At 48.8% G+C, this 17,232-nt stretch overlaps 1 protein-coding gene across 1 annotated transcript in view; it reads left to right on the top strand.

Moving 5' to 3' along the window:
* Positions 1 to 4,809: 4,809 nt before the first annotated feature.
* The window catches only part of BMP6 (bone morphogenetic protein 6), a 152,843-nt gene continuing 140,420 nt past the window's right edge, over positions 4,810 to 17,232 (top strand). The window contains exon 1 of the mRNA XM_055321841.1: positions 4,810 to 5,619. Coding sequence (XP_055177816.1) covers positions 4,932 to 5,619 — 688 coding nt within the window. The 5' untranslated portion in view covers positions 4,810 to 4,931. The remainder of the gene's footprint in view (positions 5,620 to 17,232) is intronic.

The raw sequence follows: 17,232 nt of genomic DNA, 5'->3' as shown, positions 1-17,232 counted from the left end.
TTAGTGTAAACAGCTGCCTTTCCCAATGGCACACATCTTTTTAGACTTTCTCTTCTTCTTTTAGAGATGGTCCTGACTTTTATTTTGATCTGATTTTACCCCATCAGTGTGGTTTTCCCCGGCCCCCACACATCATTGCTTACAGCACGGTTAGTTAAGGGAATTGGCAGCACGGTAATGTCATATTTTCACGGAGACTCCTAGTTGCCACAAGAGACACACTGAGGACATGGGGTACAGAGGGGACCACAGAACGGAGGGAAGCTCAGAGGCCAGCACAGGCTGTGGAGCCTCAGGCACTCCCCCGTGGAGCCAAGTGTCCAATGATTTCTTGGAACAGAACTCTTCGGGGATAGTAGAACTAGTCATGGAAATGTCTTAAGCATTGTTTTGCTCAGTAAAAAAAAGTTTAAGACTTAGTCTGCACATGTACATTATCCAATGAAACATTTAAAAACCATTTAATCATTTGGATGTTTTTAAAGACCTGTTGCTTAATATTATGTAGACAGCCTAAATCCTAGGACGATAAAGATCTGAGCTTGGCCAAAAAGTTTGAAGCACACACAAGTAACAGATTTGCCATTTGGGTTACAGTGTGGAAAAAAAAAATCTCTGGAAACAGATTTATGTATTAGTTTTTCACTTTGCCACCAGATGTCCTTCATGAGTAGGAAAATATGATGGCTCGAATGATATTTTGAAGTGTGAATGCCCAGCATTTTTGAATAGTTGACAGAGAAAGGAAAGTGTGAGTGGATGTAACTGCTAGCACAGACTTTTGGATGAGACATGTATTTTGAAGGCTGCTTTACAGGTGTAGCTTTCAAAAGCAGTATTTAACTCTCAAAGTTTCATCTCTCACCCTCTGCAAACATTTACTCACCATATTTCCTTTCCACTCAACTCCAAATTGATGTTTTTAAAATCAGAGCATATAAGAAATAATCACATCTTTACACGAACATGAGAGATGAAAATTTAGTATTTTAAGTGGAATTTCCCAAGGATTCAAGGTAATGGAACCTCAGGCTCCTTGACACAAGAGCAACATAAGATATGACACTTAACTTCATTCTAGAAGGAGCCTCCGTGCAACTGCAAGACCATTCAAAGAGGACGATGCGTGATTTAGGATAAAATCAAATTGGCAATTGCGGTTTGTTGCTAATGATATAACTCAAAGGGAAGTGTAGAGTGTGAGATATTTAAATTAATAAACAGCGTCTTTTAAAAATAGAAATCATTTGGCCGTGTGTATTTTAAATGCGTAACAGAAATCCTCCTAAAAGAACGGCTGTCCTAAGGAGTTTGTTGTGTGAATTACCCGGTGCATCAATAACACCCAGGTATGGGATTCTCACCCTCTCTGCAGCATCACTGAAGTCAGGGGATAAACCTGTGTTTTATGGTGAGGGTTCCTCATTCCTTCATTAGATGGGCGGGAGTGGGACAGGCAACCTATTTCCAGAAAACTAAAGGCCATCTGCATGAGATGTCAGCCAAGCAACCAGATGTTTGATGTGGATTGGCTCCCACATCCGGCTTCTTGACCGAATTCCTCCTCTTTCCACCCAGATGTTTTGGAGACACATACAGAGAACTTAATGAAGGTTGTTCTGGCACCGAGGAAGGGGAGGTAATCTTTTAGTGTCCTGCAGGGGGCGAAGTTACCTCTGATTTTTCTCTATTCAGTTCACACATTTCCAGCAGACTCCCAACCACACTAGCTCCTTCTCCCTTGACTCCATCCTTCCGGAATCACATCTGGACTTTTTCCAGCTCTTTAACCTGAGACTTCTCAGGGGGAGCTGGGGAGGGATCAGAGAAGCGGGACTGGGTGAGGTGATGGGTTAGAGATCCAGCGGTCTTGGAAAATTTCGAGGTTATGAAAATGTTAGAGCTGCATCTCTTTATCCCCCCTCTGCCCCACTATCCACTCCAAGGGTGTTTTCTAGTGTTTTCCTGCAAACACGTGCACCTGTTGGGAATGGTGGGGACATGAAGAGAGCACACCCTCTTCTGTGGCCTTCAGCTGAATGTCACTGCCCTCAGGGTCATTGTCATGTTTCATTTCACATATTTTCCCTCTGGCTCTTACAAGACTTGTGTGCTCCTGTGTTCATCATCTGGGGGCACCTCCTTTTCCAGAACTATTCAACAGGAACTGAGAGGTCGTCTTGATGGGGATGGGAGGCTCATGGCAGACTCAATTCAGGATTCTTGCTCAGATGTTTGATACATTCAGTGCCATTTCAACCCGGGTCACAAGGTCCATCTACTTCTAACCAAATATTTAGGATAAAGGGAAGATTGTATGTGTGTACACCTATATAGTGCTCTCCACAAGATCATATGTGCATATACAATTATATGTGCACATATAATAGATGGGTCACAACCTATCTTTGTGTTTTAAATGGCACAGCCCTCCCTAGGTGCCCTTGTCTATGCTCAGGGGTTTTACAGCTTTCCAGTACTTTCCCCACTGCCTCATAGGTTGGAACTGCTTTTTACTCTGCTTGTGTCTCACTAGATGTCTTAAGACGAAGGTGTGACTATGTTTGAGAAAGGAGAAGGGTCTTGGCAGGAAGCCTACATACACTTGCTGAGATTTCAGATCTTTTGATCAGAGCTCTTGGCTGCTGTGATTTTATGCACTGCAATGATTTTATGCCCAAACAAGTCCCAAAGAGGAGAAAGAAGTGATGGAAGCTTTTAAATTCTAAGGATCCTGGCATCCCAGACCAAGTAGTGATATATTTTCTTTTCACATGAAAAGAATCCCTGCTGAAGATCAGCCTTCAGTGTTGTTGAAGTTGTGTTGCCTGAGGTCAATGGCTATGGACCTTTGTAGAACTAAAGACTTCACTCTTAGAATTAAATTTGAATTAAGAAATTAAATTTGTAGAATTAAAGACTAAACGATCACTGCGTCTGGGCCCAGAGGGGAGAAAGAGCAGTTCAGTGGGTGGGGGAAGGTGAACACCCTTGCCCATGAAAAAATAGATTCTTTGAAATCAGAGGCGCTTATCGGATGTCAATCAGCAGAAACCCCATGATCTTTGGAGTCCATGAATCCCACAGCTTATGTCTATTTGGACCGGCTCAGAAATGCCTTGGACTGTGTGAACTAAGCCTATCAGCGAAGTTTTCCTTTTCTGATTCATGTACTTTTCGCCAAGTAAAAGATCCTAGTGTTCTAAGTGAATTTGTTTCTAGATCTATAGATCTCATAGTGTGAGAGCAAGAGGATTTGCATCCTGAATGGCAGATGGTGGTGCTGATGCTTGGGCCCTCTCCATGACTGGGAAGTATACCTGAAGAAGTCATGCAAGCGCAACATGTGTCCTCTCCGCTTGATCTTGCCTAGTGCTGCCGGCAACGCTCAGCACCTGTGTCTATCACCCTGAATGGGAACACGCCAAGCCCCTACCTGCGCTGGAATTATCTATAATAATTCACGAAAGGCTCTATTGTATCTCGATGCATTAAAATGAAAAGTTAACAGAAAAACTGGAGAAGCCCTGAAACATTACCAAAAGCAGAGGGTGGCTTTTCTGTTATATTTGCCTAATTACACCCCCCCCCCCTTCCTTTAAGATCCTAGCCTAAGAAGCCAAGGCAGGGCCAAAATCAAGAGATCCATCAGGGTATCCGGCCCCCAAGCTCCCAGGACCCTGGCTCTGGCTTCCACTTTGGCCCCCCCCCCCTCCGAGGGTGTGTCCCAGCTTCCCGCTGACTTCCCTTCAGCAGTCACGTGTCCGCTGAACACCCATAAAAAGACACTAAGTGATAGGAACTCTTGCTGTTGTTCCTCTGTTCATACAGGTGGCAGTGACTTGGCAGCTGATTTTGCTTTCATGTACCGAGAGCATCCAGTGAGGCCTCTTAGGCGATGGCAAACGACGGCGGGTTTACCTTAGGGCGCGGACCCCGTCGACCTACTTTGGGCGCCTCCGGGAGAATTCCCGGGACTCGCAACCTACGCGCGGCCCGGGCGACGCCTCCCCGGAGAGGGAGGGTGAAAGAAGGGGGCGGGCCTATTCAAATGCGGGCGAGGCGCGCCCCGCCATTGGCTGCCGGCCTGTCCGTCACCGCGGGGGGCGGGGCCTCCCGGGGCTGGAGTGCGGTACCTGAGCGAGACGCGCACCAGAGAGCCCACGTTGGCCGCTGCGGGGAGCGCGGCGCCGGGAGGCGGGAGGCTGCGAGGTCGCGCGCGGGGGCGGCGGGCGCTGCTCGCTCCCGGCCGGTCGGCGCGCGGCGTTCGCGGGGCAGCCCCGGGAGCCCTGCGCCGAGAGCCGCGCCGCCTCCGCCCGCGGGGCCGAGCGGCGCTGCCCGAGAGTCGAGGGGCGCGGAGTCTGCGAGCGGGGAAGTTGAGCGCGGCGGAGGAGGCTGGCCCCTCGGGGCGCCGCGGCGGACGGGCGGGGGCCCCCGGCGGCGGAGCGGGCCCCGCAGAGGCGCGCGCGGGGATGCTGCCGGCCGCCCGCCCCGGCTGCTGAGCCGCCCGGAGGGCGCGGGACGGCGCACGTGCGCGGGCCGCGAGGCCCGACGGTGACCGCGCCGTGACCCGCCCGCGGGCGGGAGCGAGGGCGCCGGCTGCAGCGCGGCCCGGCTCGGACGCACCTGGCCCGGACCTTGCGCCGCCGAGGGGCCCGCGCCCGCGCCCAAGCCCGCGCCCGCGCCCAAGCCCGCGCGTGGGGCTGCCCCTCGCCGAGCGGCTCCGCGGGCGAGCGCCCCCGCCGCCTCCCCTGCAGCCCGGGCACTCGGGGGCGCCCCCGGGACGATGAGAGATCAGGACTGAGGGCCAGGAAGGGGAAGCGAGCCCGCCGAGAGGTGGCGGGGGCTGCTCACGCCGAGGGCCACAGCGGCCGCGCTCCGGCCGCGCTCCGCCGCTGCGCGCCCCGCGGGGCCAGCCCGGCCGGGCGGGGATGCTGGGGCCGCGGGCGCCGTGGCTGTGCTGCTGGTGGTGGGGGCTGCTGTGCAGCTGCTGCGGGCCCCCGCCTCTGCCCGCCGCCGCCGCCGCCGGGGGGGCGCTGCTGGGGGACGGCGGGAGCCGGGGCCACGCGGAGCCCACGCCGCCGCCGCCGCCGTCCTCCTCCTCCTCCTCCACCTCCTCCTCCTCCACCACCTCCTCCTCCTCCACCACCTCCTCCTCCTCCGGCTTCCTCTACCGGCGGCTCAAGACGCACGAGAAGCGCGAGATGCAGAAGGAGATCCTGTCGGTGCTGGGGCTCCCGCACCGGCCCCGGCCCCTGCACGGCCTCCCGCCGCCGCAGCCCGCGGCGTTCCCGCAGCAGCAGCCTCGCGGGGAGCCCCCCCCGGGGCGGCTGAAGTCCGCGCCCCTCTTCATGCTGGATCTGTACAACGCCCTGGCCGCCGCCGACGACGAGGGCTGGGAGGCGGACGAGCAGAGGCGGCCGCGCGGGCCCCGCGGAGGGGCCGGCTCGTCCCCGCCCCGGCGGCCGCCCCCCGGCGCGGCGCCCCCGGGCGGCAGCAGGAGCCTCGTGGCCGCGGGACCCGGCGGCGGCGGCGGCGGCGGCGCGTCCGCACTGACCAGCGCGCAGGACAGCGCCTTCCTCAACGACGCGGACATGGTCATGAGCTTCGTGAACCTGGGTAAGGATCCGGGGTAGCGGGGCCCGGGCCCGTCGGGTGGAGGGGCGCCCCCCCCCCCCAGGTGCGCGGGGATGCGAGGGCGGGCGGGCTGCGCTCCCGACACCTGCGCGGCGGCGGCTGCACGTGCGCTGCGCGGGGCTGCGGGGCGCGGGGGGCGCGGGCTCTCGGGCTGCGGCGTTGCTGCAAGCCCGGGCCCGGGACCAGGTTAGCTGGGCTGGAGCACGGAAGGCCCGCCCGGGTGTAGCCCGCTGGGAAGCCCAAGGCTCTCAACACCCGCCCCCCCTTCTCCTTCCTTTCGCACCCTCAAAGCTCCGAGTGCAAGTTTCCCCACCGGGACCTTGTAGGGCATCTGGTAGCCGCAGCCGAGCACTTTGGGAACTTGGCGTGAGCGCGTTCAGTGGTATCGGCGGATCCGGGGTGGGGAGGGAGGGGGAGGGAGGGGTTGCAGGAGAAGGTGCGGGCAGGCCCCGGGAAGGCGCGCCGGCCGGGGTTCGCGCGGGTTTGGGAGCGGATCCCACCCAGGCCCTTAGCTCACGTGCCGTTGGCCGGCGCCCCTAAAGCCTCAACTTTTTTCTGATCGCTGCTCCCCGAGCCGCACGGGCAGAGAAAGGGTGCGGGTTAGGGGCCGGGGCTGGGCGCTGAGCTGGTCTGAACCGGTTGCCAGGCAACAGAATGGAAATTCAAGGGCGGCTAAATCGGGCTCCGCCACAAATGTTCTGTGGCAAACCCGGACGGAGTCACATAGCCTTTTTTTTTTTTTTTTTTTTTTTTCCCCTCGAGTTTTCTCATCTAAGTGAGAGCAAGGAAAACTTTTTTTTTTTCTTTTTTTTTCTCCTCCTCCTCCAGGATCAGTGCGTCTGATCTGTGCTACTCCTCATTCATAAAGTGACTCAGCGTAGATCAGGGATGTAGGGGATGCGTTCTGGGCAGGGAGATGTGGGGGCGCAGTGGTCACCTCCGGGGGGGGGGCGGTGGTGTCCGCGCACTTCCCCTCCCGTGTGAGACGCGTGGCCCTGCCCAGGCCCCAGAGTGGGTTACCAGCCACTTGCCAGAGCCATGTCAAAGACGTCTGTCCTTTGACATTATTTACTTGAACCATCACTGTGTCTATGAGATGGTTCTCAGCTCTGCTGGGCTTTGGGGGAAGAAAGGAATGGGGGCCCAAGGGGGAGGTCCCGTTGGCACCCAACCGGTGCAGAAATCCTCCTGGGAAATTCATGAAACAGAATCTCACAGGGAGTGGAGGCTCAAGGCCTGCCAATCTGGCTACTTGCAGTGCCAGGAGTACTGATTGGGTAGGATTTTTCACAATTTATTGGAATCAAATCCAAGGCTGAGGCACCTCCAGGAAGCCTTCTAAGGACTGACTGCAGTCAGTAAAGTTTGCAGGGAGGGACGGTGTGGAGGGCCAGCGCTCTTCTTATTCTGCTTCCTTCCAGGCTTCTTCGGCTCAGTGAATTCCACCTCTTGCCATCCCCCTCCCTGGTGTCCTGACAGCGTTGGGGGAGGATGTTTTATTACCTCTCGGGGTAGTCCCAACCTGGGCAAAGTGGAAGAATGGTACTTCTGGCTCTTTGATGGAGACTCATTTACAGTCTCCGGAGAACAGTTCCTGAGCTTATTAGACCAGAGCGCTAACCTTAGCTGTCCTTTAGCATTACCTGGGGCACCTAAGGGATGCTGGGGCTGCTCCCAGAGCAACTAAGTCAGAGTCTTTGGGGGTGGGCTCTGGTAATTTTTTTTTTTTTTTAAAGAAACTTTGGTATTTCTAATGTGCCATCATGGACACAGGAGATCCTGATGTCTGATGGAGATTAAGGTTATACGAGTCAAATATTAAAAGCAGTGCTTCCTTATGTTAGTGCTGCACATTAGAATCACCTGGGGGGTCTTAAAAGTCAACATGCTCAGGGGGTGCCTCATATCGATTAAACCAGTGTCTGGGGTGGAAGCCGGGTATCCCGTAGTTTTAAAGATTCCTCATGTGAATCCAGTATTGGGGAACCACTGCCAAGGTGCTATTTGCAATTGTTAGGGTTGGCTTGAGGCAAAGTTTGTAAAGGATGGTGACATTTACTGTGTTTAAAGTCCTCTAAATTCTCCTCGTTCCTTGCTTGTCTGACCTTTCCTGGTCTACAGGTACACATTGGTTCTGAGTCACACTGCTTGGAGCTGGTTTTCAACTAAGCCTGCGAAGGTGATGGCTTAACTTATATTTCTCATAAGGGAAACTTCAAGGTTCCAAAAAAACAACATGGAGAAACTCCAAGAGAATTCCACAGAAGTGTCATTTCAGGCCTGGGACTGGCTAATGTGGTACTGGCAGAGATTCCTGGGTAGGAAACTCTGCCCCAAGCTCCTCCTGTCATAGCAGTGGGCTTTCCGTCTACAAGTTGTCACTATCTGTAGGTCCAGCCGTGGAGTCCACATGGGCGGGGGTGGAATGAGGATGGGGGGGAGACCTTTTCCAGGTAAGTAGAATCCAAGTCACAAGCCATGCCACCTGCCGGTCCAGCAGTTCTGTTTAATCTTAATCCATTTAGCTGTAGGAAAGAGGATTTCAGAATGAGAGGCTAAAATGTGATAAAATCTGATTCTCATAACTCTGAGCATGAGGACAGTTCATTTGAAGAAAGTAATTGCTTAGCAATATGGATTCTTTGAATCAGGATGTTGGGAGAATTCTGCAGATTTCCATGTCCGGGGCATGGTAGCTGCTGCATCACAAGACTCATTTAAGAACCTACAGAAAGTTACAGGTTTTAAAGTACTTTTACCCTGAGTGAGTCAGGTAAATAAACTGAAAGTATGAGAAAGTGACACATAGTTGTAAACATCTTTTTTCCCTGAGAAGAGAGAACAATTTACTCATGAAACACATTTAAAACATCCTGAGCCTTCTCAGCCAGAGTGGCCATCAGGAAGTATGAATCAACAATTAAGTCGCTCCCACAGATCCCAAATGCTGGTCCCTCGACCAGGTCACTGTTGTTGAAGTTGACTGTCTTAAATGCCCTGGGTGAATAGGCTGGAGGTGTGTAACCTCGGTAGCACCAACTGGCTGGTGTGCAGGGTGCCTGGACGGGTGGGTGCATTCATTCAGGGCCACAGATGCCATTTTCTGCTTGTTTTCCAATGCTAAAAATGTCTTGGCAGTCCCATAAGCAGGCCTGCCAGTTTGGTGACCTTGGAGAAGTATCCTGAAATATCCTTTAGGACTTAAAATTCACCTTCTTAGAAAAGCCTTCTCTAACCCCTCTATAGAAAACCGTGCTGTCTTCACCCCCCCCCCCCCACCTACTTCTTTTCAGTCACAGAACTCTGCTTATTCTCTTTGCTCGGGCTAATCACGAGTATTTTTTTTTTTTTTTTTCGCCTTTTAAAATTTGCTTACTCGTCACTCCTCTGGGTGGCAGCCTCAAAAGGCAGTCAGGCTTTATCCACCATTGAAACCTAAGTCTTACTATCATGCGGAGCACATAGAAGATGCTTAATAAAGACTGAATTAATGAAAAGAAAGACCTATCCTTCATTTAAAATTCCTATTTCAGTAATCTGGAGGGTCTGATTATTTGGAAATCATATACCTGGTTTCTGTTAAGTCAAAGACATTTGAAGTAAAGGCATTTATTTAGGACGTGGAAGTTAATGGCATCTGGTGTGTATCTTAATGCTTTATTAATACACCTTTTTTTTTGGTTAGTTACCCATATGTGTATTTCTGATGTGCATCACATTTAAGAGTGGTGCAGAGGTTTCCTTAAATCTCTGCATTTCAGACTTCATTTATTTTGAATTAATGAGGTGTTGATCTCTAGATGCTAGGGTAAAAATGAAATAAAAAACTCAAATTATGCTCAGAAAAGGGAATCAGTATGTATTAGTACAAGTAACAAGAAACTTATTGTACTAAAAATACTGGCAATCTTCTGAACAAAATTACCCTTGGGAAACATAAATTAGAAGAAAAATGGAATACTCCCTACTTGTATTTGTAACCAGATACACTGTACTGTCTTTTTCTCATAAACATAGGATCAGTGGTACTATTTTTCATGGAGGCTGCCTGTACTTATGAAGATTTTTGTTAGCAGAAAATAAATCCCTGCCTGCAAGCTACTCACAGCGAATGTAATTTGGAGAATTTGGTTGCCAGAGTGTGGTTCAAAGGAGCAGGAGATGTCCTAAAGAAATTTCAAATAGTGGTATTTCAACAACAACAAAAAAAAGTTGTACAAAGTGTTCTTAAACTCAGATCAAAGGGCAAGCAGATATCATTGTTTCGACCTCAGATGGTGTTTCCTCTGGTTGTCCTTCTAAGAATGGGTATAAGTCCTTTTTTAAATGTGCTGAATCATGCTTAGTTCCTCTCCTGAAGAGCCCACCTCTGATTAGCTTGGAGGAAGGATTCCTACTGATAGAAAAATCCGTGTGTCGGGGGAGGGGAGCAGGAATGACATTCAACACTTTATTCAGAAAGTGCCCTCACAGTTTTCAGAGTTGAGTGACTTTATATGTTGGATTTCAAAGTAATATTTTACTTAAACACGAGGGTGGGTGGGTGCATGTGGGTGTCAACGGTGGTTGGTTAGCAGACTCCCGAAGATGACAGCCCTGACATCCTGCCTCACCGTCAGTTGCAAGAGCTGAATTAGAAAAGGAACACAAAGGGGCACCTGGGTGGCTCAGTGTTTGAGCATCTGCCTTTGGCTCAGGTCTTGATGCCAGGGGTCCTGGGATCCTGTCCCCCATGGGGCTCCCCCCTGTGGGGAGCCCACTTCTCCCTCTGCCAGTGTCTCTGCCTCTGTCTCTGAACAAATAAAATCTTAAAAACAAAACAAAAACAAAAACGAAGAGGGCAACATTTCTTGGATGATTCACCAGCGTTCTTTGATTTTTTTTTTTTTCCCCACAAGTCTGTCCTTCACTCTCTGCCCTCCCTTCCTGTATTTGAAAATTAGTGCATGGAATGCTTATTTTTTTCTTAATATAAAGCCAGGACAGCTTTCTCTTAATTTTTCTATACTGAGCCTCATCCTGCTTTTTCTATCTTTCCTCTTGCATGAGTTTTAGTCACCTCATATTCTTTGGCCCTTCCAAAGAATAGGGAAGGAAAGCAGGCAATAGGGATTTTCATCAGACGATTGTGTTCCTGGCTAGAAGCTTCCATAAATACCTAAGTGAAAGGAGTAGAAATCAGTATAGAAACTCTGAGAGATGAACAATTGACAGAGTCCTCCTGGATGTAAACAGCTGTCACACATTAACCTTTCTGTGCCCACCCTCATGGCGGTGGCCATGGCCAAGCCCAACGAAGCAGCAGGCAACGGCCCTGTCCCCCAGGGCCTGGTGTGGGGCGCAGCTGCCCACTTCTCTTGTATTCTTCACAGAAAGCTGACGCCTTTTTCTCTGTTTTCATCGTGACAGCTTGCTGCTTTTATTCAAGCCCCTTCTCTCCTCTAATAACACCCCCACTGCCTCTAACCCCCTGGCCGTGCTGTCTTTCAACCCTTGCCCTCTGGAAACTGGGAAGCTGGAGATTGGCTCCAGTCTTACCTGGAATATAGGAAAGTGGTGACAGTTAAATCAAGGAGAAGGAAAACCATTCTTTTTAATGCAAGCAGGACTCACTCAAGGAGCAGGGCCATCACCCTTCTGAAGTTTTTGAGAGCGTCAGAAATTCTCAGAACTTAGACTTGTAGCTGCTCATCTTCCGCTTGGAAGCATTAGAAAATAATTGTAGTTCACTGAAGTTGATGGGATTTTTTTGTTCTCTATCATTTTTTTTTTCCACTGTAAATATAGTATTTCAGTCCCCTATGTATAAAATTAGATTCTGGAGCTGGCTGGGGACATGGCTCCCTTCCATAACATTGTTTTATCTGGGGAAACATGCCCAAGCAACAGACCCCTCCCCCCATTTTATTTTTTATTTATTTTTTAAAAAATCTTCATGAGAGACACAGAAAGGCAGAGACCTACAGAGGGAGAAGCAGGCTTCCTGCAGGGAGCCTAATGTGGGACTCTATCCCAGGACCCCGGGATCATGACCAAACCAAAGGCTTGATGAGTGTCTACTCATCCACTGAGCCACCCAGGTGCCCAAGCAACAGACCTCCTTTTTTTTTTTTTTTTTAAGGATTTTATTTATTTATCCATGAGAGACAGGCAGAGGCAGAGACATAGGCAGAGGGAGAAGCAGGCTCCATGCAGGGAGCCCGATGTGGAACTCTGTCCTGGGACTCCAGGATCACACCCTGGGCTGAAGGCAGGCGCTCAACTGCTGAGCCACTCAGGCGTCCCCAGACCCCCCATTTTAAAGCAAGGTTTTCACTATCCTAAATAGGAAGTTTGCGATTTTTGGTAAATCTATTACCCATAGATCATAGGATTTAGAGCTTTAAAGGCTTTTGCATATCATCTAATCACTTCTCTGCAGTTAAATTTGTTTGATTTAGTCAGGACCCTTTCTTCTTCACTGCTGTTATATCTTAAGGCTGAGGGACAACCACAGAGATCCTAATACATCAGAGGAATAGGGCCATAGAGCCACTGGTCAGGCAGGAGTGGATAATTAAGGAGAAATTACAAAAGCATGCAAGAGCACTGCCCTGGGCCAGAGGTGGGGAAGCTCAGATCTGGAATTTTGTGGGTTTTCTCTTCGTGTGTAGCATTCTCTCCTAGAACTCAGCTTTTGGAAAAGAAAAAGCAGGGCATGTCTATAAATATCCCCTTGTTTGGCATGCCGAAGCACCGAGGACCCCAAAGAATTGTTCTCTGCTCTGAAAGTGAGTCGAAAACCAGGTTGCTATGAGTGGCATTGTTCAGCTGATATCTCCAGGCACTGATTCTCTTCCTGCCCTTCCCGAGTCCATTCTTAAAACGATTGGGTTTATAATAGCAGTGGTATCTAAATGACATCAGGTAATTCCTTGATGGGTCCCCACGGTCTTGTTATCTCTAGCCCAGTCCCAGATGACTGGATAGAAGACTCCCCTTTAGACATTTTTGCAGAATGAGGTTCTGGTTCCGAGCGGGGCTGCCTTCCTGACTTTCAGGTTCACGGGCACACGCCCTTGATTACTGATCCTGCTGGATAGGCTGGGCCTCAGACGTCCTTGCTTCGTTTTGCTGATTTTTTTTTTTTTTTTTTTTTTTTTTTTTGGCTCAGATTGTTTTCTCATCAACCGAGAGCTCGGTGGGGGTGGGTGGGTGGGGTGGGGTGAGTGCGAGGCTCTGCCGCAGGCAGAAAACAGTGTCTCCCGAGCCGGGAGCCGGGCCCTGAGCCCTCTACACACTGAACTTTGATATCCGCCTCCATCCTTATTATGACTCTCCTGCCACTTACCCTTTTCACCTTGTCCCGAATGTGACTTCCAGCCTCAGACATCTGTGTGTGTTGATTGTTGTTCCTGTGTTTACAGTCTTGTTGGCTTCCTGTCCATGAACACAGGCTGGCAAAAAAAATTCTGATTCGTACATCAGCAGAGCGTGAGCTAATAACCCTGTGGTTGGTGTGAGCGAGTTTAGGTGCTGATTAGGTTGGGAGATTTGGTGTAATTGGCCTTGCTTCAATCTCTGACACCAGTTCTTTCCTCTCCCCTCGTTCACATCTATGAATTATGTTGAAATACTCTAAAGACAGAGCTTTGTAAACTACAAAATCGGGTGCTAGTAGTTTTACTTTGTTTTTTTTTTTTTTTTTCCCCAGGTTTTATTTGAACACTCCCATGTCAGAGTAAGTTAACGGAGAAGCTGTGCATTTGAAAACATAAATATGGACTTTATATTTTTTAGAGCAGTTTGAGGTCTATAGCATGATTGAGTGGAAGGTCCGGAGATTTCCCATGTACTCCTCGCCCCTATAACCATTGCCTGGGTTGCTGTCAACATTATACTTGAGGAACCGACCTTGATCATCATTAGCACCCCAATTTCATTGATCCACCTTAGGGTTCACTTTTGATTTCAAACATTCCCTGGGTTCGGACTGATGGAGGACCTATATCTCTCATTATGGTATCACCCAGAGTCGTTTCACTGCCTTTAAGCTCCTCCGTGGAGAAGCTGTACATGTAACCAGAAAAACAAACCAACGGGAATATGAAAATTCAAAATCGGCAGTTTTGTGGGGGGGAAAAAAACAAAATGCCTTTGTTGAATAATGTTTTGTTTCTGTGGTCTTACCACATTGGTGTATAAATAAGGATTTCGATGGACTCCGTAGACCTTATTTTGTGCTTCTGTGTGTGTTGACCCCAAATCCATTAGAAATCCCTCCTCCCACCTTTTTTTTTTTTAAAGTCTGGGAGTTTAAAAATCTTTTTTCCTCCACATACTTTCATTGAGGTGTCTGTCACCATAGTACCTAGACAATCCCTTAGGCAGAGATATGAGCGATTAAATTTCTCCCTGGCTTGTGCCCTGTTTGATCCATGCTCTGCAGGATTTGGGGGAGTCAAGCCTGAAGAATGGACAAGAATTATAGGAATTCTGTGCTTGTAAATTATTGAAATTTGGGGGGTGGGTTCGGGGAGAGATGAAATATTTTTCCTTCCTTTCTGAAACCATATTAGAACTTAGAATGCCTTTGGATTGAGAAACTCACAAAAATATGTTTTACTGGCCCTAAAGGCAGGATCAGGGGACCTTAAAAGATTTCCTCAGGAGAGACTGTTTTGATTAGATTAACACTAAATTAATGGAGACCCCATAAATCCAGATGTCTTTGTAACTGATATATAGATTAAGCTTATTTTCTTTGACCTGTTTTCTGTGAGATAGGGCAACACAGATAAATGGTAAATAAGAAAATAACATAACTCTAAAAGGTTGCTGTTGAACAAACAGCAATTTGAGATGTTTTGGGAACTTGTGGGTATTTTGTTTTAAATATATATAAGCATTGTACAGGTGAGACACTTCGTGAGTTCTCAATTCTCATGCAACCCTCCATTTTATACCAAATTCTAGCTCAATCCCCCTGCCTCCCCACTCCCTCCCCCACTCACAATGAAACCTCTCAAAAAGGGGGGAGATCTTGGGGCCATGGCGGTATCAACGCGCTTGAGAAGTTTAGCTTGGGTCCGTAACGTCTGACTTAGGATGTGCTGTGGTTTAAGTACAGCCCTCTGGTAGGATAGAAGCTTGACGGAGCCCTAAGTGAAAGGACACCACAGGGCAGGACTAAGAATAGCGAGGAGGACCTAAGTGCCTCAGCCAAAGACCTTTGGAGAGTTGCACTTCTCCCAGGGGGCCACGGAATAGGCCTTTGCATTTTTATGGGGATCTGTGTTCAGTGGAATCCCTTAACACCAGCTTTGGGAACTGCTCCCACAAATCCCGGCACCTTGGTTATTTCATTTGCTTAGTTGAGGGCATTTGACGCCTATTGTTAGGCACGCACATTTGTTATCCTCATTACAAGATGTGGAATCCAACATGGCTTCAGGGATGTAGGTAGGTCCCCAGTGGAGGATAGCTTCCTTCTTTCTTCTGCTTTTCCCTTTTCTTCCTATTAGTAAATTTAGCAACTCCGTTGCATTAATTTCCTCTTTCCTCTCTGTTCTTTCCTCATAGTGTTGATGCCTTTGGTTGGTCATTGACCTAACACAGCAGATTCATATGCGTGCCCATGAGTCTGGTGATGTTATACAAGCAAAATGACCCATCAGCCCCTAGAACGGTTAAGTTGCTGGTTTTCTTAATGGTGCTGAAAAGTACTTATGGCCAGTTCAATGTAGACTTGGGGAAAGAGTACGTGATTAAGATTTAGGATGCTTGAATTTATGCTCTAGTCTCTGTGCTGTCCCTTTTTATCCTATCTTGTTCAAGCCACTTAGGGAATTTCTTGGTCTTCTTCCTTGTAAAATAGTTTTCCTCGTTTGTAAAATGGGAGAGCGTTGGCTAGACCAGCATTTTCCAAATAGTGTTTTGTGGAACACTACTTTTCCAAAATGTCCTGCAGAAGATGATCATGGAGAAATCTCATTTATATCTCTTTCCCCTCTGAGAGTTACAAGTCTTCCGGTGCATTAAAGCTCTGACCAGCCCAGCAGTGAAGAAGTCTGCCTATTTGCTTTAATAGGGTTTTCTCTGAATTCACTTTTGCTCTGTAAGTGCTTTCTGTGTCAGACTCAGGCCTCTACGCCCCCAGATCCACTCCTGAACTTTCCCCCTGGTCATCTTTGTGGAGTGGGGGTGGGGGACCCCAGGCTAGCTGCTCCTTGCTCTTCTGGGACTCCAGCTGTTTCTGGAAGGGGCTGCCTTATTCCACCTCCTGCAGGCGCCCCCCCCCCCCCAGGGGGCACTCTCTTTCCTGAGGGTGGATGTGGCCTCCTGCTTCTGCCAAGCCACGGGTTTGTGTCTCGCCATAACCTGTTTGGCTGCTTGACTCTGTCACAGCTTTCCACACCACCTGCTCCCCACATTAAATCCCCTCCGTTGTAAACACTTGCAGGGATTTTGCTTTCCCTGGTTGGATTCTTGGTGGCCGTGACCTCTTAACTCAGTGGAACACAGAGAAGCTCCAAGGAGAGAGTGTCAGAACTCAACACTGGGAATCTGCCCTGTTGCGTTTCTCTGAATGATGCTTTTATTTTTTAAATCCGCTTTCTTGATAGACTAAGCTGCTTATTTCAAGCGTACGCCTTGGTGAGTGTTGACACAGACACGTACCTGTGAAACCACCACCACAGTCAAGATAATGAACGTATCCTGAGCTATTCTTTTCAACACTTGCCTATGCCGGGGAATGAAATAATCCTGACTCACGGGAACTTCAGTGAAAATCCCCGTTTTTCATGGATGACGTTGCTCTTCCATGCTCTTGTGCATTCATCTCACAAGCTTTGAACATCCTGAAGAAAGGAATTTGCTGAAGATGTTTGTGAATGGTTATCTTGGAACAGAGAACTGTGGGGGTCAAGCCTTCCTGGGGTCAAGCTTGCTCTCTGCAGCTGTGATTGGCTTTTATCCTATAGCTCACCTCCCATATTTATTTTAGGAAATAATAGCAAAAATAGGCAAATAATCTTTTCTAATTTCAAGATCAAGCATACAGGGGTACTTTTGGGTTGTTAGCGATCCTGTTGACATCTTGTTTCTAAATACTCAAGTTTAAAAGATTTGATCCTTCTGGAAAACATCACAAAGATGCTTTCCTGTGTTTCTGTTTTAAATTCTGGCAATTTAGGTAGGGCACAAGTCCAAGAAATTTATGAAAGTAGACTCCAATTTACCCCTAACTTTTCTCCTTATGCTCATCCTTCTCCAAATGTTCTGTAAGTTTAAGTGGAAACTACATTTTTTTTTTTTTGCAAGAAAACATAAGTATTGTATTTCTTTATGGTCTTTGCCTGGAAGAATGACTGATGTCACTTATTATCCTATTATCTCAACAAGGCAAAAACGGAGACTTTTATAGCTGCAAACTCATACTGAATATTAATAGATAGTAAGATAGGGGAGAATTTGGAGACAGTTACTTGGAGTTGTATTAATGTTCCTAATAGCTCAGGTCTCATAATGGAATAGCTTCATGAAGTTACCTGGCCATGTCCTAATTCTGGACCAAGGGAAGCTGCTTTTGCCTTTCTACCCACTTTCTCCTTT

This window comes from Nyctereutes procyonoides, unplaced genomic scaffold (assembly GCF_905146905.1).
Source record: "Nyctereutes procyonoides isolate TBG_1078 unplaced genomic scaffold, NYPRO_anot_genome, whole genome shotgun sequence".
In the NCBI taxonomy this organism is placed as follows: Eukaryota; Metazoa; Chordata; class Mammalia; order Carnivora; family Canidae; genus Nyctereutes; species Nyctereutes procyonoides.
Note: the sequence above shows the minus strand (reverse complement) of the source record. Positions and strands in the feature narration are given on the sequence as shown.